We start from the raw sequence: 25,378 nt of genomic DNA, 5'->3' as shown, positions 1-25,378 counted from the left end.
TTGTGCAGTTTTTGCTTCTGCGTTTTCCTGCTGCTCCTTAGTCTCGTCCTTTACTCTACCTTTTTACCTTGGTGACCCCACCCTCCTGAGAAGGAGAGAAGTCCTTCTCCAACACCAGTGGTTTGTGGTGCCGCCTCCACCCTTCCTGATAGTCTTTCTTTTGTTTTTCCTACAGGTCGTTCTGCTACCCGGGAAACTGAAGGATCGGCCTCCAAGACACTCCGACGGTTGGTCGAGGGTGGGAGGGGGCGGGAGGGGAGCGATTCTCCACATCTACCAAATGTGTTTATTTATTTTGCTGGATTCATATAGTACAGTCTTGGCCCAAGGGCAATGAAGCACTTTTGTTGGTATCATAAAATTACAGAAAATCAACAAAGAAAAGAGATGAACCCACGGATCACATTTGCGGGGACAGTTCATATCTAGATAAATTGGAAAAATGGATGCAGAACAGTGATCATAGCTTTATCTATAGTGTCTCTCAAATAGGAGGATTTTGAGTTCCTTTTTAATTGTGGCAAGACTTGCGGTTGTTCAAGGAGGTTGTGGGAGGGAGTTCTAGATCCTTGTAGCGCTGGCAGAGAAGGCGAGCTTTATAAAGCGTTCTTTCCTGAATGTCGCTTGTTCCAGCAGGAGGACTTTACAGTTTCTCGATCCTTGTTCAGATCCAGAGATTTTTAGTTTTTAAACCAAGGAGGAGGGTGTGAAGTTGTGGAGGGCTTTGTGGGTGATGCAATAAGTGTTACATTTGTCTGTTGCTTCAATTGGAAGCCATTGTAGGATGTGAAGTATAGAAGAAATGTGATAAAAAATCTTGTGGCCTGTCACAACGTGGAAAACTGTATGAAGCATTTCTCTCTGTGTAGCTAATTTGCTCCGGGATACCAATCAGGAGGGAGTTCCTATAGTCGAGTGTGGAAAGTACCAACGCATGGACTACTAAGTTGGCGGCAGGCACTCTTGAGCGTTGATGAGACTTGCTTCGGAAGGTAAATGTGGATGAAACCCAGCGATTTAGCATTCTCTGCAATGGCCAGTTTGAAGTTCAGTCAAGATAAGGAATCAAGACACCCTTGGGCATGGAGGTTGGATTTTGTTTTGGTGAGATTACAAATAAAATCAGCTTTCTGGATTTGTTTAGGTGGTGCTTGGAGATTCGCTCTTAAATCCTTTCAGTGGTGTTGGAGAGTAGGAGGATGTCACTCGGGCAAGATATTTACTAGTAGATCTGGGTATCATCTGGATAGGTGTGATACAGAATTCCAGAGTTACTCGGAGTCTCTCCACGTGGTTTGAGATATAGATGGAACAAGATTGGGCGTAGGATTGAAGCCCATGTAACCCCTTGTTTTAGGTCTGTATTTTTGCTAGAATCAGCGCTTCCCATTTTAACTATTTGCTGTTGGTTAAACAAATACAAATCGAATCATTTTAGAACTGTTCCATCAGTTCCCATCCCTTCCTTCAGGATGTTTATCAGAGCACGGTGGTTGATTGTATCGAAGGCCGCTGGGTGGTCCAGAAGCACAAGTAGGCTGCAAATACTCGAGTCTATGAAGCCGAGAGTGTCAGCCACAATTTGCAGCGTGGCTGTGCCTATGCTATAGCCTTGTCTGAAGCCAGATTTAACTGAATCAAGAAGGATTGTCTGCATGCGGAGGTATAGCTGTAAAGCCACAGAAAATACTAACATCTTTCCTAAGAAGTGTTGAGATTGGGTGGCAGTGGTTTGCATCATGGTCATCAGTGAGCTTCTTAAGGATGGGGGAGACCTTGCTAATTTACAAACATTTGGGAAAAATAACTTGCTCCAGTGAGTGATTCTCCAGGGAGGTCCAGTGCAGTAGCAGCCGCCGGGGCATTTCCTTGTCCATGGTCTCAGCAGATGCATGAGAGAGGTGGTTGGAAGGATTGATCTTAGTTAGGTTTTCAAGTAGCTCCACCTCGGAGACTGTGGCCAAAGGCAACCAGCTCCATTGGGGTTTGTGGTTCAGTACTCCGTAATCAGTGTTGTCAGATCTTGGAGGACGGGAAAGGTCCATAGAGTCCACTTTCTCCCAGTAGAAGTGTGGACAATCTTCACATGGGTGTGTTATGGCTGTGCTATTTAGGACTGGCTGTTAGATTGTTTAATGATTGAAAAGATGTTTAGGATAATTTTTGAAAGCATTAAGCAGAGATCTGGTGTAGTTTGATTTTGTTTTGAAGATGTTCGATTTGTAGTTTCTGGCAGGCCTGAGACTAACTAGATGAGAAAGAGAGTGTGCTTGTAGTTTTTCCCAAGATGTCTCAAGCACTTTCTTTAGGCAAAATAGATCCATTTGCTCCTCAGTGGAGCATATTCTTTAATCAGACTTGACACGCACTTCTTGTCTTTGTTGGTTGTGGCATTATTGACGCCTGGGAGTGAGGCGCTATAAGGTTACTGTTAGCTTTGTTTTAGCAAGGGAGCTGTAAGAAATTGGGGTACTGGTTGAGGGGAGTGAACGCCTACTCAAGCAGCAACTACAGTCCTTGTCTGGGTTAACTCACAAGCAAACCGCAAATTAAACTGTGCTCACCCTCTGATAGGTTTGCACAAGCAGTCAGGCTCAAATTAGAGGCACTGTGTAAAGTAGTTATGCAGCACTTGCAACGGTAATAAAGTGAAACACAGCTCAAGACAAATCCCACACCAAAAAGAACATACAATTAAATAAATACTTTAAGAGCAAACTGACAAAAATCCAATCAGTAGAACTGGAGATATTAAATGTTAAAAATGTATGTGAAAATAGTGCTACAAAGCACAAAGTGCCGACTATGGTTCTGGTTACGCTGGTCCGGGACAAAGTTACAAATGCAGGCTAACTGTGATGGAGCGCGGGGCGAATGCAGGGACCAGGTTAGGCCCGCTGAACAAGAGTACCATAAATCCTGGCTGCGAAGCATTGCGAGAGCCCGCATTGAAGATGCGTCATGCAGCCGAGGTGATGCGAGGTCCTGGTGGGGAGATGTCTTGCAGCTGTTGTTTTGAGAGGCTGTGAGACTGGAATGGAGGTCCAGTGTTTCGTTCTGACTGCCGTCAACGTGGAGCCTGCGATGCGAAGTCATGCTTTGAGGGTGCATCACATACTGGCTGGGCCCGAAGAAGTTGCGGCCTGATGTCAAATATTTATACCTGCTGCCCACTTTGTAGGAGAGTGTGACGGGGCAAGGGAGCCGGAACATCAGACTAATGCAGAATGGTGGACAGCCACACCCCTTTCACCGTGCTCCTTGTCCCCACAGCATTCACCGGCAACATGGACCGAAGAGGACGACTCTGTCTGGTTTCCGGGAAATACGGGCACCGGTCCCTTTAAGATGATCGAGCCAGGTAACGAGACTCCTCCCCCTGAGGACGCACGGGCGTCAAAAGCCGGCACACCTGGGAAGGAGATGGAAGGCGTTTCCAGTGGAGCGGAGACCCTCGAGAACGTCGACGGGAGGTACCCGGACGCTGAAAAGACGGAGGACGACAAGCCAGGAGGCCAACGATTTCACGCTACGCCCTGCCACGTTCCCACGGGAGGAGCGTGGCTCCAAGAGGTACGGGGCCGGGTAGCGGGCTGGGTCGGGCGGAGGAAACATCAGTAACCGTTTTCCTACTCCAGCCTATCCTTTCCCCCCCCTCTCCCTGCACGAGCACTTCTTGTTACCCACTGGCCCGGGGTAGTTTAAGTGTGCACGGACTGTTAATGCCTCACTCCCGACCCCATTATCGTATCACCGACGTATTGTGTCCTGACCCTCGTTTCCTTTCCTTTGCCGGTACCTGAGCGGAACCCGGAGCGGAACCAGGAGACAACGCCCGGAGCAGCCACCGGCCCCGTTGACGTCAGCACACCCCGAAGACCATCCCAGAGGACTTCTTTCTTTATCCTGTTCAGTAATCCTGAGTTTCATGAAAAAAACTTATATCCCAATAAAGCCTTCGTTAAAACCGTTACTGAAGGCGCCTGTATTCCTCTTTACAACTCCTGTCCCTGTAGAACCCTCTGTACCCGGTGTCAACCCCCACGTCCCAGCCTCGGCGGGACAACTGGTGTCAGAAGTGGGATCAACATCCGTCTGTAAAGAAAAGATGGAGGCCCTAATCGATCACATAATCAAAGGACAGGATAAATTGGAAAAAGCTATGGAAAACCAAATGACGTCCGCCCAGGCAGACAGGGATATGTTCACGAACACGATAACGGCTCAACTGGAAAGTCTTAAGAACATAACCCCTGCACCCCAAGTAGTCCAAGGCGAGGTGAGAGTACATACGCCCCATCCGCCAGGGGTGGCTCTCCAGAAATACATGTCTGGAGAAGACCCAGACGCCTTCCTGATAAACTTTGAAAGAGCGGCACGTGCTCTGAGTTGGCCCGAGGAGAAATGGCCCTTTTTCTTAGCCCCTCTTCTCACCGGCGAAGCCCAGTCTGCCTATCAGGCGGCTAACCCCCTTGGAACAACCCCGTATGCTACCATTAAAATGGTGATACTAGACCACTTGGGTTTGGATCAGGAAGCCTATCGGGTGAGGTTCCGGAAAGAAAGGGGCATCCCCGGGGAAAACCCAAAGACTCTCTTTTTCAGGCTAAAAATGTCAGCTGACAAATGGCTGCGCCCAGACCTATGTAACAAAGAAGACATTCTAAAGAAAATATACTTGGAACAGTTCATGGAAGCCCTGCCGTACGCTACCCAGCGTTGGTTGCGGCAACACGTGGGGCTCACTGTAGAACACGCAATCGAAATGGCTTCCCAGTATGCGAGAGCACAACCAAAGCCCCTCACTTGGGAGCCGGACAAAACGCCGAAAACTCTCCCGCCACCCAAAATGGAAAAAAAACACAAGGGAGGAATAGAACTGCCTCGACTACTGCGCCCCCCGAGCATGATCCTTCCACCCAACAAAGGGCCCCAGTGCTTCGAATGCGGTGAGTGGGGCCATATCGCAAGAATGTGCCCCAAACGGAAACCACCAGAGGAGCCCATGGAAGTCGGATACGTCCTGAGGACAGTGATGTACTCAGCCGAAATGGGTAGCACCTTCTATGTGAGTATGAGGATGAATGGTTATACCGTAAGGGCCTTGCTAGATTCTGGGTGTAGGCAGTCAGTGATTCAAACCCGATTCGTTAAACCAGAACAGTTGAATCCAAAGGGGCCTGTTTATATAAGATGTGTCCACGGGGATGTCAAACCGTACCCTGTAGCTTCTATCACGATACTCCTTCCTAGTAGGGAACCCTGCAAAGTGTGGGTAGGGGTGGTGGACTCCCTTCCTGAAGACATGATCTTGGGAACCGACAACCCGGAGTTCTTGTCTCTCTTCAAAGAAACCCTTTCCCGAACCCAACAAAACAGCAGCCTTCCTGCCTACCTGTCCCCCGAACCTTGGGTTATAGATCGTAGTTTCCGTTTTGCTCAGAGTGAGGACAGAACCTTAGCGAATGCATGGGAAGTCGCCCATGCTGCGGGTGATCAAGCCTCTTCTTCCTATCCGCGCTTTTTGATAAAAAACCACCTACTGTACAGACAAAACAGAGCGGAAGGAGACGTACAACTACTAGTACCCAGGTCATTTCGCGAGCAGGTCCTTTTCTTTGCACATGCACACCTGACGGCAGGTCACGCCGGAAAAGAAAAGACTACGGATAGCATAACCCGACATTTCTTTTGGCCAGGGATACATAAAGACGTGCAGGACTATTGTGCAAAGTGTGAGGTGTGTCAACGACAAAACACACGTCGACCTCCCATGGCTCCGTTACAAAAGATGCCCATTATCGGAGTTCCGTTCGAACGGGTCAGCATGGACATCATAGGACCATTGCCAAAATCGAGTAGAGGAAACCTGTATGCCCTAGTCATAGTTGACTACGCCACCAGGTTTGTTGAGGCCCCTGAGAACCACCACCACCGCAGTTATAGCTGAAAAGTTTGTAGAATTGTTTTCGAGAGTGGGGTATCCTAGGGAAGTACTGACTGATCAGGGAACACCGTTCACTTCCAAATTAATGAAAGAGGTCTGCGCGTCCCTTGACATAAAACACCTAAAGACCTCGGTGTACCATCCACAGACAGACGGTCTGGTGGAAAGGTACAACCAAACCCTGAAAACGACCCTGAAGAAAATGTTGTCTGCTGAGGGACCCTCCTGGGACCGGCTCTTACCCATCGCCCTTTACGTTATTAGGGCCCAAAAACAAAGTAGTCTGGGGTGTTCCTCCTTCGAACTCCTGTACGGAAGGGTGCCTCGTTCCTTGTTAGAAATAACTAAGGACATGTGGGAGAACGAAGAAGCAGAAGAAGAGAAGTCCATGTTGGAATACACCAGTCACTTGCGTTCCAAGCTAGGAAAGCTACAAGAATTGGCTTATTCGAACCTGGAAGTCCAGCAGAACAAATATAAGAAAACCTACGACAAAGGAAAGAAGTTGAGAACCCTGACAACCGGCAGCTGGGCCTTGGTGCTCTTTCCCTCTGGCATGACCAAACAGAAACAGGAATGGCAAGGCCCGTATCAAATAATCGATACCATCGGCCTTACAACCTACCGGTTACGCCTGTCCCCATCTAAAACCCAAACGTTTCACATTAACATGCTCAAGGAATGGCTAGGACCAGCACCACGTGATAGCCCTTTGGTTGCCCAGACAGATCTGGCCCAGACGTCAACTCTGGAGCAACTAGTGGTAAACCCAGAGCTGGCCAAACAGGAAAAGGAGGAGTTAGCAGAGACTCTGAAACCCTTTGCTAACATCTTCTCCGACTTGCCCGGAAGGACTAACATAGCGGAACATCGCATAGAAACCCTACCGGGTAAAGTGGTGAAGCAAAGACCTTACAGAATCCCCGCTGCCCGAAAGGAGACGGTCCGCAAGGAAGTCCAAGATATGCTAAAACTCGGGGTCATACGGCCATCCCAGAGCCCTTGGTCGTCACCCATTGTAATGATCCCCGAACCAGATGGGTCCAAACGATTTTGTATGGACTTCCGGGCGCTAAATGCGGTGTCCCAATTCGATACCTACCCCATCCCCAGGGTGGATGACTTGATAGAAAAGATCGGGGATGCCCGTTACATAACTACTATCGACCTCACCAAGGGGTATTGGCAAGTGCCCCTTCGGGAAGAAGACAGGAAAAAAACGGCCTTCGTAACTGACGAGGGGGCCTACGAATTCACAGTTCTACCCTTTGGGTTACATGGGGCTCCTGCAACTTTCCAACGTTTGATGAACCTAGTGCTACAACCCTTCACTTCCTTCAGCTCGGCCTATTTGGATGATATTGTTATTTATAGCCGAGACTGGAATGACCATCTTGTGCACCTGTCTACCATCCTGTCAGCATTGGAAAGAGCAGGATTGCATATTAATGCAAAGAAATCCCGAGCGGCCTTTAATACTGTTAACTACCTGGGGTATGTCTTGGGTGAAGGGTCCATAGCCCCCCAAAGTGAGAAAGTACGAGCAATAGCGGCTGTTCCTTTTCCTTCAAACAAAAGAGATGTACGCGCCTTCCTAGGACTGGTGGGGTACTACCGTAGGTTTATACCTCAATTTGCTGAGAGAGCAGCCCCATTAACCGACCTCCTGAGGAAAGACGTAAGACCTAGCGAGTTCAGGCAGCCCTCTCCTGAGGCCCTACATGCCTTCCAGTTTCTGAAATCCATCATGACTACGGCCCCTATACTGACCTCTCCTGATCATGCGAAACCCTTTATCTTAGCTACGGATGCCTCAAATGTGGGTATTGGTGCAGTTCTGTCCCAAGAGGGAGGGGATGGGATTGAACATCCGGTTTTGTACGTAAGTAGGAAGTTGTTTCCTAGGGAGTGCAGGTATTCCACTATCGAGAGGGAGGCTCTGGCTATAAAGTGGGCTGTAGAGAAGCTGAGATATTATCTCGAGGGAAAACCATTCATCCTTCATACTGACCATGCGCCCCTGAGATGGATACATCAAAACAGGAGCACTAATCCCAGAGTATTGAGGTGGTTCCTGTCTCTCCAACCGTACGCCTTTACCGTTCAACACCGTAAAGGAAAAGACAATGGTAACGCGGACTTTCTTTCTAGGGTGTTCCCTCTCCCCGAACGGGAGGAGCCAGGGGGGGGAGGTATGTGACGGGGCAAGGGAGCCGGAACATCAGACTAATGCAGAATGGTGGACAGCCACACCCCTTTCCCCGTGCTCCTTGTCCCCACAGCATTCACCGGCAACATGGACCGAAGAGGACGACTCTGTCTGGTTTCCGGGAAATACGGGCACCGGTCCCTTTAAGATGATCGAGCCAGGTAACGAGACTCCTCCCCCTGAGGACGCACGGGCGTCAAAAGCCGGCACACCTGGGAAGGAGATGGAAGGCGTTTCCAGTGGAGCGGAGACCCTCGAGAAAGTCGACGGGAGGTACCCGGACGCTGAAAAGACGGAGGACGACAAGCCAGGAGGCCAACGATTTCACGCTGCGCCCTGCCACGTTCCCACGGGAGTAGCGTGGCTCCAAGAGGTACGGGGCCGGGTAGTGGGCTGGGTCGGGCGGAGGAAACATCAGTAACCGTTTTCCTACTCCAGCCTATCCTTTCCCCCCCCTCTCCCTGCACGAGCACTTCTTGTTCCCCACTGGCCCGGGGTAGTTTAAGTGTGCACGGACTGTTAATCCCTCACTCCCGACCCCTTTATCGTATCACCGACGTATTGTGTCCTGACCCTCGTTTCCTTTCCTTTGCCGGTACCTGAGCGGAACCCGGAGCGGAACCAGGAGACAACGCCCGGAGCAGCCACCGGCCCCGTTGACGTCAGCACACCCCGAAGACCATCCCAGAGGACTTCTTTCTTTATCCTGTTCAGTAATCCTGAGTTTCATGAAAAAAACTTATATCCCAATAAAGCCTTCGTTAAAACCGTTACTGAAGGCGCCTGTATTCCTCTTTACAACTCCTGTCCCTGTAGAACCCTCTGTACCCGGTGTCAACCCCCACGTCCCAGCCTCGGCGGGACAGAGAGGTTTCTAGAGGCTTCCACCTTCCTTAGGTGTCAGGAATCCCTTTCCTTCCTGTCCTAAACCCAGCTTATCTGGGTCCACAAAGGACCCGTGACAACCCCTTTTTGACAGTGCTCAGGCAGAGATTTGTGACGTGCAACTATGGTAAGTGACAGCTCCTCCCTCTCATTAAGTCAGAGTGGCCCTTCCTGCCAGTACCCAGCTTCCCTTTGTTTCAGTGTCTGGAGGCAATACCCAAAGACCAACTGACAGTTACACTTAGTCATGGGACCCAGGATCAGGCTGCAAGCAAATGATTAGGACAAGAAAATTACCACTTTCTAAAAGTAGTATTTTCAGAATTGTGACAAAAAATCTGACTTTACTGTTAAAGAGGGCTTTTAATTACAATCCTTTAGAGAACAAAGTCGACCTGTTTACCCACTCCCAACTGAAAATTATCACATTAAATGTACTAGGGCAATTTCAATGTCTGACTGCTACCTTGTCTGGGGTATGTCTTTACTTGAACATGTAGCCTGACACGTGTGCTGTAGCTGATGACCCTAGTGGCATGATGGGAGTCAGCCTTTGATTTTGGCTTAGGCCTGGCATTGCAAACTCTGCCTCTCTAATGAAACTGGTAGAGAAACGGGAGGATTATAACATGTTGCCAAATGTGTTACCCTCTATCCGATTCCATAAAAGTCTCTGCAAAGGTACACTGAAAGAAGGCTGTAGATAGTGAGGTGTGCGCTTTAAACTGAAAGCGTGCTCTGTTAAGTTTGAATGTCTGACTGCTACCATATCTCGGGTATTTTTCTACTTGTACATGTAGCCTAAAACATGTGCTGCAGCTGATGACCCTAATTCGAAAACTATGCAGTCTATCATACCCCTACACAAATCTTGTCAGAGCCCCTTCAGCCTTCACTCCCAGAAACACAGATCTCTTGGAAGCACTTAAACACACAGCTTCATACCCGGCTGCCCTGTATAATGAGTAGAAATTGACCCATGCAGTTTCTTCTACACACATTTACAGAGCAAGTGGTGTGAATCAAAGGTAGTCTAGTACCTATACCCTACTTTACATATCTCATCTTACCCATCAAACAAACACAAGGAGATGATGGACGGATCTCCAACACTTTTCAGACACTCACCCCAGTCACAGATCTGGGTTCAAAGCATCATCGTTCTTTAGCTCACTTCGCCACCCCAGACCCAGCTATATGCAAATGATTGCTGACCCTGTGTCTCATGGGACCAGTCTAGCCCGAACTACCAAGCCAGGTCTTCCCAGTACCAGAAACAAGCATCCTGGGACCGGTTTCGGGGTAACACCCCTCTTCAGAAAGGCTAGCGTGAATCCAGTGGCAAAGTGAGCATGGGAGCCACATCTAGGCATACCCTGCCAACTTAGGGCGAACAAAGCAAACACAAGGAGATGATGGACGGAATGCTGAAACGTTTCAGACACTCACCCCCAGTCACAGATCTGGGTTGAATCCATCATCATTCTTTAGCTAACTTCACCACCTCGGTTCAGACCCAGCAGTATGCAAATCAGTCTTGACCCTTTGCCTCATGGGAACAGTCCAGCCTGAACTGCCAGGCCACGTCTTCCCTGGACTGGAAACAAGCATCCTCGGACCGGTTTCCAGGAAAGAATACCATTCTCCACATGAATAATCACTAATGGCAATTTGCTGTTTCTTTGAAGACTGCAAAAGGCAGCACACATAGAAACAGCAAAAACAAGAAGAAATTAATAATTTCTCGTTAATGCACCTATTTAACACCAAATGTCTCATTTATGAGATTTTTTTTTTCAAAACAATTTTTATTCATTTATGAGATTTTGACATAGGGCAGCACCACAAGGAATCTTGCTGGGCTGCCGTAGGTTAAAACAAAAGAGCAGGAATACACTATATCTATGAGATACGGTGCATTCCTGGTCGACATAGGGCTGCGAAGCAGGGAATCTTGCTGGGCTGCTCCGCGTCAACGACAAAGGGCTGCACTGCAGGGAATCTTGCTGGGCTGCCCTGCGTCAAAACAAAAGAACAAGAATACACTATATCTATGAGATATTGTGCATTCCTGGTTGACATAGCCCTGCGCCGCAGGGAATCTTGAAGGCTGCCTTGCGCTAAAACAAAAGAGCAGGAATAGACTATATCTATGAGATACGTTGCATTCCTGGTGACATAGGGTTGCGACTCAAGGAATCGTAATGGGCTGATTCAAAACAAAAGAACAGTAATACACTACGCCTATGAAATACAGTGCATTCCTGGTCGACATAGGGTTGCGCTGCAGGGAATCTTGCTGGGCTGCTCCGCGTCAACGACAAAGGGCTGCGCTGCAGGGAATCTTGCTGGGCTGCCATGCGTCAAAACAAAAGAACAAGAATACACTATATCTATGAGATATTGTGCATTCCTGGTTGACATAGTGCTGCGCCGCAGGGAATCTTGCTGGGCTGCCATGCGTCAAAACGAAAGAACAAGAATACACTATATCTATGATATACGGTGCACCACCTAAACCCGTCTTCCCCTCTCCTCTCGTTAGCTTTCTTTCTGTTGCCCCTTTAACTCCACCTTCACATGACTTTTATCTTTCCATAGCCCTCTCGCCACTCAGTGCTTCCTATCAGCCATCTTGTCACATCGCTCCCTCTCCCTGTTGTTTTAAGTCTAATTTTGGCCACATATCCTACTCTCCCGAGTCTTCCACCTACTTCTTCCTGCTATATCCTGACTCTTTTCTCACCATTCTGTCTTCTGAGCTGTCCCTGCCACCCTCATACCACAGCCTTTCTTACTGCCTTTGCCACTTCCCTACTGTACATCTGGCTTCAAATTCTCATTCCTGTTTTTAATTATATGTCCAGCTGTTTTGAGGTGTAAACACAATGATATTGAGAGGGCATTGCTTAAGTAGTGTATTTTTTTAGCTACAATCCCAGATGTTTCAGCAAGAGAAGAAACTTAGGGGCATTGGAGAAGGGTATCACTGCTGGAGCTTCTTGCAGCATATTTAATGTGAGAAACGATTTGCAGAAACAGATTTTTTTGCAAAACCTCCAAAGAAGTTTACCTGTACTTGGTGCATTCTCTTGAAACACTGCAGCAAAATGTTAATGTAGGAGACCCAATTGAACATTTTGGAAGCAGTCAGATTGTATTATTGTTTTTTTTCTTTCAGTCTAGCCACCCCATCATTGTCTACTTTTGTACACCTATCCATTGAGCCATCTGCTCAGTTACACATTCCTGCATCCATCTGTATTTATGCCTGTGTGCATGTTGTCTGTGTGTTTGTATGTGTGAGATCTATTTCTGTGCTCAGCATATATCTGTACCAGAAATCTATAATAATGTGCGACACCCTGCCTTGACCTTCCGGGCTCTACCTTTTTGTTGATAGATAATTTGTTTCTAAACATAGATGTTAGATTGAAGATAGTGAGGGTACAGACATATGGGTAAGGTGATATATTTGTTTCTGTAAGAACAGTAAAGGCTGGAGTCCAATAATGGGTATTTTTCTAGAGAAAAAAGGGCGCAGGAAGGATAGTGTACTAAGTACAAGTTAATATTGCAAACATGCAAGTTAGCTGTAAGGATCAATTTGGGATGAAGTTGATTGCCAACTTATTTTGTCAAAAACCATTGTATGTATTGCGACTTATATAGCGCACGTATCACCCGAAGGCATCAAGGCGCTTGCTTAGGGAACCCGTCCTGGTATTCCCCTGTAAGATACCCCGGCAGGGTATCCACAAGGTGAAAGCCAGGCATCCCGCCGCGAGGGGCCGTAGGGGAGATTAAGCAAGCTATTGCCCAGAGTCGCAGAGTGTGACCCCGTGAGTCGAGTAGGCACCGGAGCGAGAATTGTCGAGTCCGTGGAATTTTTGAGCCCGAGTCCCGCCGAGGCGGGGAATCGAACCCTGGTCCACGGCCGATCTCAGCTTCCGGGTCTGCAGCCTCTAACCACTGAGCCACACTTCTCCATTGGTGCTTTAGTACAGGGTCTAATGCAGTGTGTTTGCAGTGTGGCATACAGTTCTCTGGTTTATACAGAATGAGCAGCTACCTACGTAATTATCATATGAAATCACTTTATTGATGTCATAACTACAGTTGCTTTATTAACCTTGCTTTCTTGAAAATGCACTATTTGCCCACTCTTTTCAAACTCTTTACTGTTTGAAACACAGGTATTCAAGTATTTCTATGTTTATTTTTATGTAACATGTCACTTGGTAAAAGCAGAGACACACATGCATACCGTCACAAAGTTGGTCAGACTTACAACAGTGATATGCTTCGGATTGCTGTTTTATATTTGGTAGGTAGGCCTAACATTCTGAGCAGTCGATTAATAGTGAACCTTCAAGAGAAAAGTGAGGTTTAAGTCCTCTTTGGAGAAGGATTAGTGATTAGGCTACTTTGTAGGAGTCTGTTATAAGGTACAGTGAAAGTAGGCCTCTTTCTGCACTTCTGTTGCTTCTTTCTGCACCGTTCTTCCTCTTTCTGGACTTCTGTTGCCTCTTTCTGCACTTCTCTTGCTTTTTTCTGCGTCTTTCTTCGTCTTTCTGCACATGTCATATGTAGGCATATTTAGAAATTAGCATTAAAAAACCTTTGAAATTCACTGAATAAAACATAGGTTTCAGGAACGTTATAGTTAGAAATTAGCAGTTAAAAAACCTTTGAAATTCACTGAAAAAAAGGTTTCAGGGGCCCTAGCAAGGCACTGTTTATGTCCTCCGATATAACATTACTCATGACCTGGCCAATGACATCATCCAATGACTGTGAGTGTTTTCAAAAGTGTATGAGTCAGGGGTCGAAAAATCATAAAAAATGCACTAGACCTTCAGGTCTAGTAACCTACAAAATCTCCTCGACCTAACTGAAATGCACTTGACTTCTGACTCTGAAAGCTGAGCAAATGTGACAAGTTAACAAGATTTAAAAGCATTTTTATTTCTCAATTACTTAGTGAGCAATAAAGATGCCTTTAAATCTTGCTATCTTGTCACATTTCCTCTGCTTTCAGTGGGAGAGGTCAAGTGTCAGTTTGTCTTCCTACTCGCTAGAAAGGGCGAATAGGACCTAAAAATAGCTTGTCCTGTAATAATCTGACTCGCAAACGCAAGCTGTCGAGTGAATTTTACGACCCTTGTGAGTGTTAAATATATATATACCAAGGCGTATTGGTGAATTAGTGAATGTATGAGTGTCTGATTGGATGATTCAGTGGATGCGTGACTAACTGTATAAGTGAGTGATGAGGTGTCTCAATGAATGCATGGACGAATGTCTGGTTGTGTGAATGTTACTATCTGTCTGTCAGTTGGTGTCTAAGTGACTGCGGGTGTGTGAGTGGGTACGTGGGATTCTGCATGGGTGAGTGGTTGGTTGTCTGAGTACCTCTTTGGGTTGAGTGTCTCTGTGGGTGGGTGAGGGTGTGTGACTGCTTATATGCATGAGTGACTGGGTGAGTCAGTGGCTGTAGGGGTTAGTGAGTGTGTGTGTGTGGAGGGCTGTATGAGTGAGTGAGTGTATATGGCTGTTGGTGAGCAAGTGCATGTGTCAGTGGTATATGGGTGAGTAACTGGGTATGTGAAAGGCAGTGTAGTTGAGTGATGGGGTATGTGAGTGACTGTATTGATGAGTGAATATGAAAGTGGCTGGATGGGTGAGTGTGTGCTTGTGTCAGGTGAGTGAATGCATGTTAGTATCTGTATGAGTAAGTGAGCGAGTATGTGTGTAACTGCATGGATGAGTAAGCAGCTGTGTTCTTGACTGTATGCGTGAGTGTGTGAGTAGCTCTATGGGTGACTGACTCAGAGGCTGAACTAGTGTATGAGTAAATATGTCAATGGCTGTATTAGTGAGTGAGTGGGTATATGAGTGACTTAATGGGTGAGTGAGTAGATATGGGTGAGTGAGTAGATGTGTGTGTTGATCTATGAATCATGGAGCTGGTGTGTAAGTACTTGTGTGAGAGTGTCAATGGGTATGAGAATGCTTGTGTGGAAGTTGAAGTGGGTGTATGAAAGGTTAATTGGGGTGTGAGTGGGTGTGTCAGAGATTCTGTGGAGGATGTCATCAGTGATGTCACTGACCATTTCATGAGTTATGTAGTATGTGAGTTCATAAGCAGTGCATTGCAGGGGTGCAAGTTATAGTTAGCTCACTAACTATAACTGCTGAATTTCTCTGGTTTTGTATGAGTAAAACGTCAGCCTAACTATAAGTGAGTGGGTGTTAGTGGGTGTGTGAGTGGCTGTATGGGTCTGTGAGTGGTTGTGGTTAGGTTTGTGAGTGCGTGAGTGGCTGTATGGGTCTGTGACTGGGTGTGTGAGTGACTGTATGAGTTTGTACATAGCTGTGTCGGTGTGTGCAATTCTGACCCATATTTTGCCTCTTGCTGCTCATTTCACCTTTATTCTGCTTCTTTCTGCTTGTTTCTGACCTTTATTCTGCTTCTTTCTGCTAGTTTCTGACCTTTATTCTGCCTCTTTATGCCAGTTTCTGGCATTTTTTCTGCCTCTTTCTGCTTTTTTCTGACCTTTATTTTACCTCTTTCTGCCCGTTTCTGAGCTTTATGCTGCTTTTTTCTGCTCTTTTCTGACCTTTATTCTGCCTCTTTCTGCCCTTTATTTTGTCATTCTCGTTTTTGATCTTCATTTAGCCTCTTTCTGCTAGTTTCTGACCTCTATTTTGTCTTTCTGCTCTTTGCCTTTATTTAGGCTCTTTTTATTCTTTTTGCTGACCTTTATTTTGCTTCTCTTTTGCTCGCTGCTGACTCTCTCTCTATTATGCCTCTTTCTGCTTGTTGCTGACCTTTATTCTGCCTGTTTTTCCTAGTTTCTAACTTTTATTGTGCCTCTTTCTGCTCATTTCTAACTTTTATTCTGCTTCTTTCTGCTCATTTCTGTCCGTTATTCTGCCTCTTTCAACTCATTTCTGCCCCGTATTCTGCTTCTTTCTGCTCAATGCTGACCTTTATTTTTTAGTTCAAGCCTAAACAACGTTTGCGCTGTAGGCGATTTGTTATATCTACTTTGTGGGGTATGACTCCTCCTTTGCTTACCAATGGCTTATCTGCGTGTCCTTTAAAAATGGGAGTGTGTTACTGGCTGATGGGTGCTGCATGTCCCACCTTTCCATTACTGTCTGATGGGTGCTGCATGTCCCACCTTTCCATATAAGTTAAATCCCATGGAGTATTGCTGCGGGAGCGAGCAGCAGCGCGCACGTAGTCATGTGCAGCTGTGCACACGTAGTCCCAAGCCGGGGCATGCACTCATTTCCGAGCAGCAGCGCACACGCTGTCAAAAGCTGCTGTGGGCACGTAGTACTGAGCATGGCCATGGCCACGCGCCGAACAGCAGTGCACACGCAGTCCCGAGCAGCTGTGCGCATGGAGTCCCGAGCAAGGGCACCCACACAGTCTCGAGCAGCGGCGCGCACACAGACCCTACCTGCATTGCAGCTGATAAGTGCTTGTTAGGCTTTGTGGTGGCTGCCTGTTATTAGAAATTGCTGGGAAATCCACCTGAAAATATTCCATTGCTTGAGAAGAAAACAGCTGCAATGCTGAACCTGAAGTGACTTCGAGCTGGACCGGAAAACGTGGACCAGCAGCACAAGAACAAACAAGCATTTACAATGCAATGATCTCGACATTATTAAAGGTAGAGCTATTGGCATTGCTCATGACATTTGTTTTCTTTTTTTTTTAAAACATAAATAAATGGTATTGTCATTTACAATGGCAATAGGTGAGCATTAGAGAGTAGTAGAGAGTATTAGCGGACACAGAGCCACACACACACACAGACAGAGCCGCGCACACACACACAGACAGAGCCACGCACACACACACACACACACACACAGACAGAGCCACGCACACACACACACAGACAGAGCCACTCACACACACGGACAGAGCAACGCACACACACAGACAGAGCTACGCACACACACAGACAGAGCCACACACACACAGACAGAGCCACGCACACACACAGACAGAGCCACGCACACAGAAGCACAGAAAAAACGGGATGACAAGCAGGGAACAGAGGCCCAGAAAAACCGGGGGAACAGAGGCACAGAAAAACCGGGGGAACAGAGGCACAGAAAAACCGGGATGGCTCAGGGGGAAGACATCGAATGTTCTCAGTCTGCCAATGGAGTGGAGTGGCATATGCCACTACAATGCAAGCTTTAGACACTATACACAACAAAAACTGCTCTAGCTTTTGACCAATGTTGCCTGCCTGGTAATCTGTGATGCCATCTTCAGTTCCCGGCTTGCACCACAAGCTCTGCGAAGCCCATTTTACCAAAAGTGATTTCATCTTATAAATAGGGAGTGCAACTTTCCTCTGTGGACAAAGTTGCAAAGTTGGACCTCAGGCTGCTACAGCACCTCCACAGAGTCAAAACTCGGCAGGGCTGAGATTTCCCTGACAATCTGCGGATTACTTTATTAAATCCCAACCGCTCCCCCAACGTCCACAATCCAACTGGCCCCCTCAACCACTATTTATTTATTTTTATATTCATCTATTTATTTATTTGTTTGTTTATGTAAATATATTTAGTTGCTTACTAAGCGCAATACCCACCGAGGCCTATTGGTTCTTGGAACGTTTAAAAAGAAAAAATGGAAATAGACAGAAGCAATGACTTCATGGTGCCAGAATTAAACCAAAGCACATAAGAAATTTTTTCTAGAGTCCTTAAAAGCTCAAAAAATAAAAATAGGAATTGACTGGATCCCCTGAGTTAGAGCATTCCAAAGTTTGGGTAGCACGTTTTAACAAGCTGGATCTCTGCATCGCTTGCGAATAAAACATTGAGCGTGTAGGTAGTACTCCATCGCAGTTGGAGGCGGGCTGCTAAGGAACCACAAAACACTAAAGAATAGTGCCCATATCGGCCCTTACACCAGCCCCCCCATAAGTAGAACATGTAATAAACAGACCAGACAAATTTTTGATGGGAAAACGGTGTGCAGGTTTATTAGCATACAATGCCAACAAGGTGGGTTATCTTACAGATGATCCAAAGGCAAGCTGCCCCTCGCAGCTTACCACCTGATGGGCCTTCTAGCACCGCAGCCTTGGCCGGACGGCGCTTCGCGGTTGTGGTGAGAGGACTAGCCCCTCCCAAATCCGGTGAACTCTTTGTCCACCATCTTGCTCACACCCCCCCATTATGAGGGGCGGAGCGTTAAGCGACCCCCGGTTGTCCAGGTTACCAACCGCCCGTAGGATAACGGGGCGCCATCGCACCCCAGTGTCCACGTCACAGATCTCCCGGGGATATTAGTCCACAGCACCCTTTGTGCTCCAGAATAGGGACTCCTCCCTTCATATCTGGTGTAGAAGTCAGCATCCTTTGGAGTACCCCGGGACAAATATACCCTTTCCTATTCGACATCTATTTGTCCCCATCAGCCCACACTTTTGAAATCTATGGGTTCGTGCTTTCACATGTGGCGCAAGGCTGAGTGAAGAGGGCCCGCGGCAAAGTGCGCGAGACATGCCACGGGTGCACATCAAACATAATACGGATACTTCATCAGCACCGAGGCAAAGCGCCACCCTACCTGTGCCAAGACATCGCCGGGTCTGCGGAGCACCCGCGAGGCGCCGATCAGGGAGGTCCTGGACTGCTGCAGGCTCTTGTCCCCGTGTTGGACGCTCACTAGGGCCGCAGAAAGCGTCTTGTAGGGTCACACTGGGCGCTCTCCGGTGGCGCTGGGATACGATGGTCAGTCTTTCCTAGAAGCGCCTCGACGCCCGGATGAGGCGCTGACCGATCCGCACGTGCTGTCTGCATGCGGAAAATGCACATTTTCCCACCCCCCCCCCACTTCCCCTCCCCACCCCCTGAGGAGCAGAGGGGCGGGGGCGCATGTTTAAGATGCTCCTCATGCAGGGAAGGATTGACGTCACCTGCTCGAGGCCTGGCCGAGTGACCTTCAGTGGGGAGGAAGGTATGAGGGGAGGGGAGGGGGGGAGAGAGCAAAAGAGGGTGTGGAGGAAGGGACGGGAGAGGGGTCGCAAAGCAAAAGGAGGAAGAGAGAAAAGAGTGAGGGTGTTGAGAGGGGAAAGGGAGAAACACAAGAGGAGGGGGGACCACGAAGGAAAATGGCCCTTCTCAGGGGCCACAGAGGCAGCTCCCAGCGATCCTTGGGAGGCATGTCACGGGGTGAATTTAGGGCCTGCTGCCCGGCTTTCTCTTCTGTGTGCCACCCTCTCTCGCACTTTCTCACTGTTTGCAGGAACATGAATTGTAAATCTCAGATCAAATTTTATCTCCATCACCACACTTCTGAATGACAATATCGTAAAATAACGAACACTCCATCAGTCTTTCACCGGATGGTACCCCAAAATCGGGAATACACTTCCAGTAGCACCCAAAAAGTCACTCACGCCCAGAACTGCGGTCAAGACACTAAGCTGATCAAAGTATATCAGAGGGGCCAGCTCTGAAAGGCCGAGCGCCAGAACTTCTGTACAGCTCCCAGAAGCATTCGTCGCATCGATTTAAACAAATCTACAAATAGAAAATAACATTCCTTATGCACTGTCCTCAGTGGGTTAGTGTGTGTACCAGTGCGCTGTGTGTGACCCTCGGTCACAGGTTCGAGGCGTGGCAGCCCCTGTGCAGCCATTGATACGTCTATGCTTTCTAAAATGAGCACCCTTTAAAAGAGGGATAACGCCTGGTATTTAAGCACGACGAGATAAATACAGTTTGGGGTGTGTTGGCGCTACATAAACGAGTATAGGTCCTTGAATGAGAAGAGCCCAGCCCTGCCCTGAGATGGGGCCTCTCGCGCGTCCGACGGGTCAGCGCCGCGAGGGGATGCGGGTGCGTTTCCAATCCCGGCGCTTTTGAATATTCATCGGGACTTTGCTGTTTGCCCTTCGTCACCTTTGATGTCGGTCAGCATTAAAAATGGCCACATCTGTGGTCAGGTGATTCTGGGGAGGAGGTGGCCATTGTTCCTGGCCAGAAAAGAGCACGGGCCCCGGTGATGGATGTGCTTTTAGCGCCACGAGACGCGCAGCGAAGGCTGGGGGTCACCGGCGGCCCCCGGAGCAGGACAGGCCTACCCGAGGGATAACAGAGATGAACAGATGAAATCTGAGGGAAGGAGAGGAGGCAGGAGCGAGGCATGAACACGCCCGGCTACAAAGGATTCAGTATGGCAGGCATGCCAATAGGGCTGTGTCAGAGTCACTTGCATACCTGATCAAGACAATGCTGGATAGGTGCGGTTGGGCTATCACCCTTCAGCCAACTTCCTTTTGATTGCTGGGAAATAAACTTGAAAAAACAAGAGAGGAGCCTCCACACGACCAGGTTTCTCCGAGGCCAAGCAGAAATGCCTCGGAGAAACGCAGCGTCATTTTGGGATTCGGGGGTGTGTTTTTCGTTCTCTTCTCTTCCCATTGGCTGGAAGGTAAAATTCCAGCCAATGGGAAGAGGAGAGAAAGAAAACAATAAAGAAGCTTCAAAAAACGCCCCCAAATCTGAAAAAGACGGGGCTTGAACCGAGTGACACCCCTCTCCTCCAATGGCTGGCCAGCATTTACTAGGCCAGCCAATGGAGAAGAGGGGCGGGTTCCAAACCCCCTCTAAGACACATTAAATCTTCGGGCACCGCCCACACTGCTTACAGCAGAGCGACGGAGTCCTCGACCTAAAAAACACGGGTCCGTTTGGGCTCCGGAGCCAGCAGTGCAGCAGGATAGGCACCGCCTGGTTTAATTTGTTTCTAGTACAAAGCAGGGCAGAAATATTTTATTGGGGGTTCAGTGGAGGGGCAAATCAAGCTTGTATCTCACTGTTTCTTTATTTGAAGGAAACGTAACAGGTAAAGTAATCATTCTATTGTAAAATTGGTAGTAACAACTGGTATAGGATACTTGCAGGAACGTAATGATGAAAAAATACTTAGGAAAATTACATTTTACCGTGATTGGAATAACTTCCAATTTAGAGAGAGGGAAAGTTAATTGATGGGAGGAATGTGCGCAAGTTTAGAGTGTAGCAGCGGCCAGAGCTGCCCTCTTTGGAGTTGGGGAACCAGGTTTGAGTCTCTGCGTCAGCTCAGCTTCCTGTGATTATAGGGCGAATCATTTACTCTCCCAGTGCCTAAAACAATTAAAATTGAATGTTTAATGGAGCTGGTGCTTGTGCATTCTAGTTGAGTTTGCGCTATATAAATCTGCAAAAAGTCAACAACAAAATAAGCATGGCTAGTTCCCCACGCCTATCCTGTCTGACCATGTTCATGTCTCAAACGGAGGCCTATCCCTGCCAGGGGCCGCCATGCAAATATGTATCCATCCTCAGAGGATTATTATATTAAGGATATATATTGGTGTGGTGGCCCCTGGGGTTTGGTGGCCTTGTGCAGGTGCACAGCTTGCACATGCCTAAGGACGCCCCTGAGCATTGACCGGTAAGGCTCCATGACGCCCCTTGTTTCAGACAGGAGTGAATTGTTCATGAGATGGCACATGAACCAGAAAACCACAGCTTAGTCTGTTTTCAGATGACAATAGACTCCCAACTCTCAACTTTAATAATAATTCAACTGCCAGAAAGCCAGCACGGCCACTGCATGTGGGAGTTTGCATGTGGGAGCGTACAAATCAACCTTTACCAGTTAAAGGCTTCCATTTACCCAGGAGTGACAGGGCAGCAGCCAGCAGTCATCCAAACACAGGAGAGAAATAATAACAGTTTTTATATCACAATACACTGTCATGCAATTCGCCTTCATTCACTCTGGAATCTCCACAATGGTGATTTAGGCATACGTGGAAAAGCCTTCCTGTGCATTGTGTAAATGGAGTGGATCAGTAGTTGATTGATGGTATTACATCAAAAGCAATATTGCATTTAGAGAAAGGAAATGAAAATGACATTTGGGACAGAAGACTGTGGCACAGTGATGTCATATGAAACAGTTTTAAAAAATGTATTTATTTTAAAAGGATACTTCTGACAGCACAAGTTAAAGAAAACAATTCCCCTTTAAATCAGTCTAGAACTTGTATGTATCATGGAGCTGCACTTTTATTAATAAGTTATAATTGACTGTATGGTTTGCAGTCAATTTTAACTCATTCTTTTAAACCATGTGAAGAGGGAGGAGAGGAAAGTCATTTTTAGGTCTCACCAGCGACCGCGAATCCGCTGTTGCTTGCAAGACAGTGGGCTTAGAGCCCGCCCATTGCTTACCATTGGTTGGCTTCATTGCCACTGTTTGCTTCTGATTTGTGAAGAGTTCGTGCTCTTCTTGTATTTGACACTGAAACTGGAGCATGGCCAAAGTACTTGAATCTTTCCACTGCTACCATTGTCGGAGGTTCTTTTTTCATTTTATCCGTGTTGATCCTCCAAACGCTCTCCCTCCATCTTGCCCCGTGGCTGCCCTCCCTTCCTGTCTGCAATATAAAATAAAAAGAAAGTATCATGCGGCTTGTCCAAGCCACAGCACTTTTTTGAAAAACTTTTTGTATCTGTTGCCCCCTCTCTCCCACAGGTCCTCACTCCACCTTACCTCTGGATCTGCACTCACTCCCAGCCAGCGAATAAAGAAAAACATTAAGTGACGCCCAGCACTGTCTGCGTCATAGTACTTTTATTTGTTTTTCCCTTCAGGCAATATGCACTGCAGCTGTGTTCCTGTACAACTTGACTAAACAAGCATTTGCAATGCAATAGGTCTCGTATGTAGGCGAGTTTGAGCTTTTGACATTGCAACTGACAATACCTTTTATTTTAGTTTTTGAAAGATAAATATAAGGCATTGTCATTTACAATGCCAATAGCTTAAACTCGCGTAAATGCGAGACCTCTTGCATTTCAAATGCTTGTCTTCTTTCCCCTCTTCCCCTTGGACTCTGGGTGATCCTCAAGGTCCCCACAGTCCCAGCCGACTCCAGACTCCCGACTCCTCCGGGAGCTGACATTGCTACCGCAAACAGGGAGCTGCTTCAATTAGCAGCTCTCTGCATGGGGTAGCAATATTTTCATCTCTTTCATCTGCGTGCAGGGAAACAGATGAAAATTCCACTTTCTGCACGCCAGAGCTGTTTTACAAAAATGGAGTAGGGGCAGGGTATTTATTTATCTATTTATTTATTTTAAGAGTTTTATATAGCGCTGGCTGGACCCAGGGGTATCAGAGCGCTTTACAGCATCTACAGTTATGTGCAAATATACGGTACAGGAAATTGGGAGAGAAAGAGGGATCGCGTCTGGAAGGGTACATATACCTGAGTGAAGGGGCAGAGGGGAGTAGGGAGCGAGATAACCTGACGATCGTCAGAGCGTAGACATTGTTCAATTAGTTTGTACCCATAAAGTTTTCTTAATCTGAATCAGTGTAGTTGGTCCCAGATAAACGTCTGGAGGGGCTTTGGCTAGGAACTTCCTTGGCTCTTTCAGTTCGTTCGAGATCGGTCGAGGCAGAGGGCTTTGAGTAATGCCTTGAATTTGGGAAACAAAGGGGTTGTTCTGATGTGGGGGGGTGGAGTTCCAGATTTTTGTTGCGTTTCCAGCAAATGATTTGGTTGCGGTTTTCTGTTTGCAAATTTTTAGCAGGATGAGTAGAAGAGAGTTGGAGTTAATGGACTGGCCAGCCCATTTGAGTTTGGCGGCCAGGTATTCCGGTTTGCCTGTGTGCAGGGCTTTGTGAGTGAGGCAGGCTTTTCTAAAGCTGGCTCGCATCTCGACTGGGAGCCATTTAAGTTCCCTAAGAGCGGGAGAGATGTGTTTGAATTTCTTAGTTCCCGTAACCATTCTGGCAGCTGCATTGAAGGTTGTCTTCAGGGGAGCGAGGTGAGATTTTGCTGTCCCTGTCAGGGCAGCAATCCCATAGTCTATTCTGGAGAGTACCAGTGCTTGGGTGGCTTGTTGAAGGTCCTTGAGTGGAAGGAAGGGTTTTATTTTGTATAATAGTTTTAGATTGAGAAAGGCATTTTTGGCGGATCTTGTAATATGTTTCTTCATGTCCAGTTTCGGGTCAAGGGTGATACCTAGAGATTTTACCGACTCCGCTAATGTAAGGTTGCCATTGAGGGCGTCAATGGCTTTGAGCCATTCTTCGATTTGGGGGTTTTCCTCTTTGTTGGAGATTGGAGTATTTCCGTTTTCTCTTGGTTAAGTTTCAGGTGATTACTTGTGAGCCAGTGTTGAACCTCCTTAAGCGTGTTATTCAGTCTCTGGAAGTCGTCCATTGAAGTGGTTTCCAGATAAAGCTGCGTGTCGTCAACATATAAGTGAAAGGGGATGTTGGATTTCCTGAGTAGAGAGGGAAGGGGTTCGATGTAGATTTTGAAAAGCTGAGGGGAGAGCACTGACCCTGTGGAACACCTTATTAGTTGGAGGATGAAGTCCCCTTGAATGCTGAGGGTCCTTGGAGGCCAACAAGCCCTCCTGTTACCTCCATGAAGTCTCACAGAGCGAGATTGATGAGAGGTCTTCGGAGGCCATGCCCCTTTCTCCACCATTCTTCAAACGCACCTTCTTGCGTACTGCTAGTTGGGAGATTAAGTCCCCTTGAATGCTGGGAGTTCTTGGGGGCCAAAAAGCCCTCCTGTTACTTCCGGTAAGTCCCAATAAGCTGGATTGCTGAGACTACTTACAAGGCCATACACCCTTTCTCCACCACTCTCTAAATGCACCTCCTGGTGCACTGTTGCTTGGAGGATGAAGTACTTTGGCTGCTGAGGGTCCTTGGGGGCCACCTACCCCTCCTGTTACCTCTAGAGAGTCCCACAGAGCGGGATTGCTGAGAGGTTGTCAGAGCCAACACCCCCTTTCTCCATAACTCTGCAAACGCGCCTCCCGGTGCCCTGCTGGTTGGGATATGAAGTCCTCTTGGATGCTGAGGGTCCTTCGAAGCCAGGAACCCCATCTGTTACCTCCAGTAAGTCCCAGACAGTGGGATTAATGAGAACTGGTTGAAGGTCCCACCCCCTTTCCCCAACATGATTGCTAGTTAAAAAAAAAAAAACATTCACTGAAAAAAACAAACGTTACAGGCACCATATAGTTGGGAATTAGCACTTAAAACCCCTAAGACATTCACTGGGGAAAAAAACAAGGACGTTATAGTTAGGAGATGAAATTTAAAAAACTGAAAAATTTACTGAGAAAAACAAAAGTTACAGGAATGTTATAGTAAGGTTCAGGTTTCACTCGTACGAAACCAGTGACATTGAGCAGTTATAGTTATAGCTGAGATAACTATAACTTCTCAATTTACTTCACTGATGACATAACTGAAGAGATCA

At 47.3% G+C, this 25,378-nt stretch overlaps 1 protein-coding gene across 1 annotated transcript in view; it reads left to right on the top strand.

The window, feature by feature from the left end:
* Positions 1-25,378, top strand: part of LOC144802527 (uncharacterized) — a 95,712-nt gene that overhangs the window by 62,866 nt on the left and 7,468 nt on the right. Inside the window, exon 4 of the mRNA XM_078671814.1 lies at positions 176-227. Within this exon, the coding sequence (XP_078527940.1) occupies positions 176-227 (52 nt within the window). The remainder of the gene's footprint in view (positions 1-175; positions 228-25,378) is intronic.

This window comes from Lissotriton helveticus, chromosome 1_2 (assembly GCF_964261635.1).
Source record: "Lissotriton helveticus chromosome 1_2, aLisHel1.1, whole genome shotgun sequence".
Lineage (NCBI taxonomy): Eukaryota > Metazoa > Chordata > Amphibia > Caudata > Salamandridae > Lissotriton > Lissotriton helveticus.
This window is presented reverse-complemented; position numbering and strand designations above follow the sequence as displayed.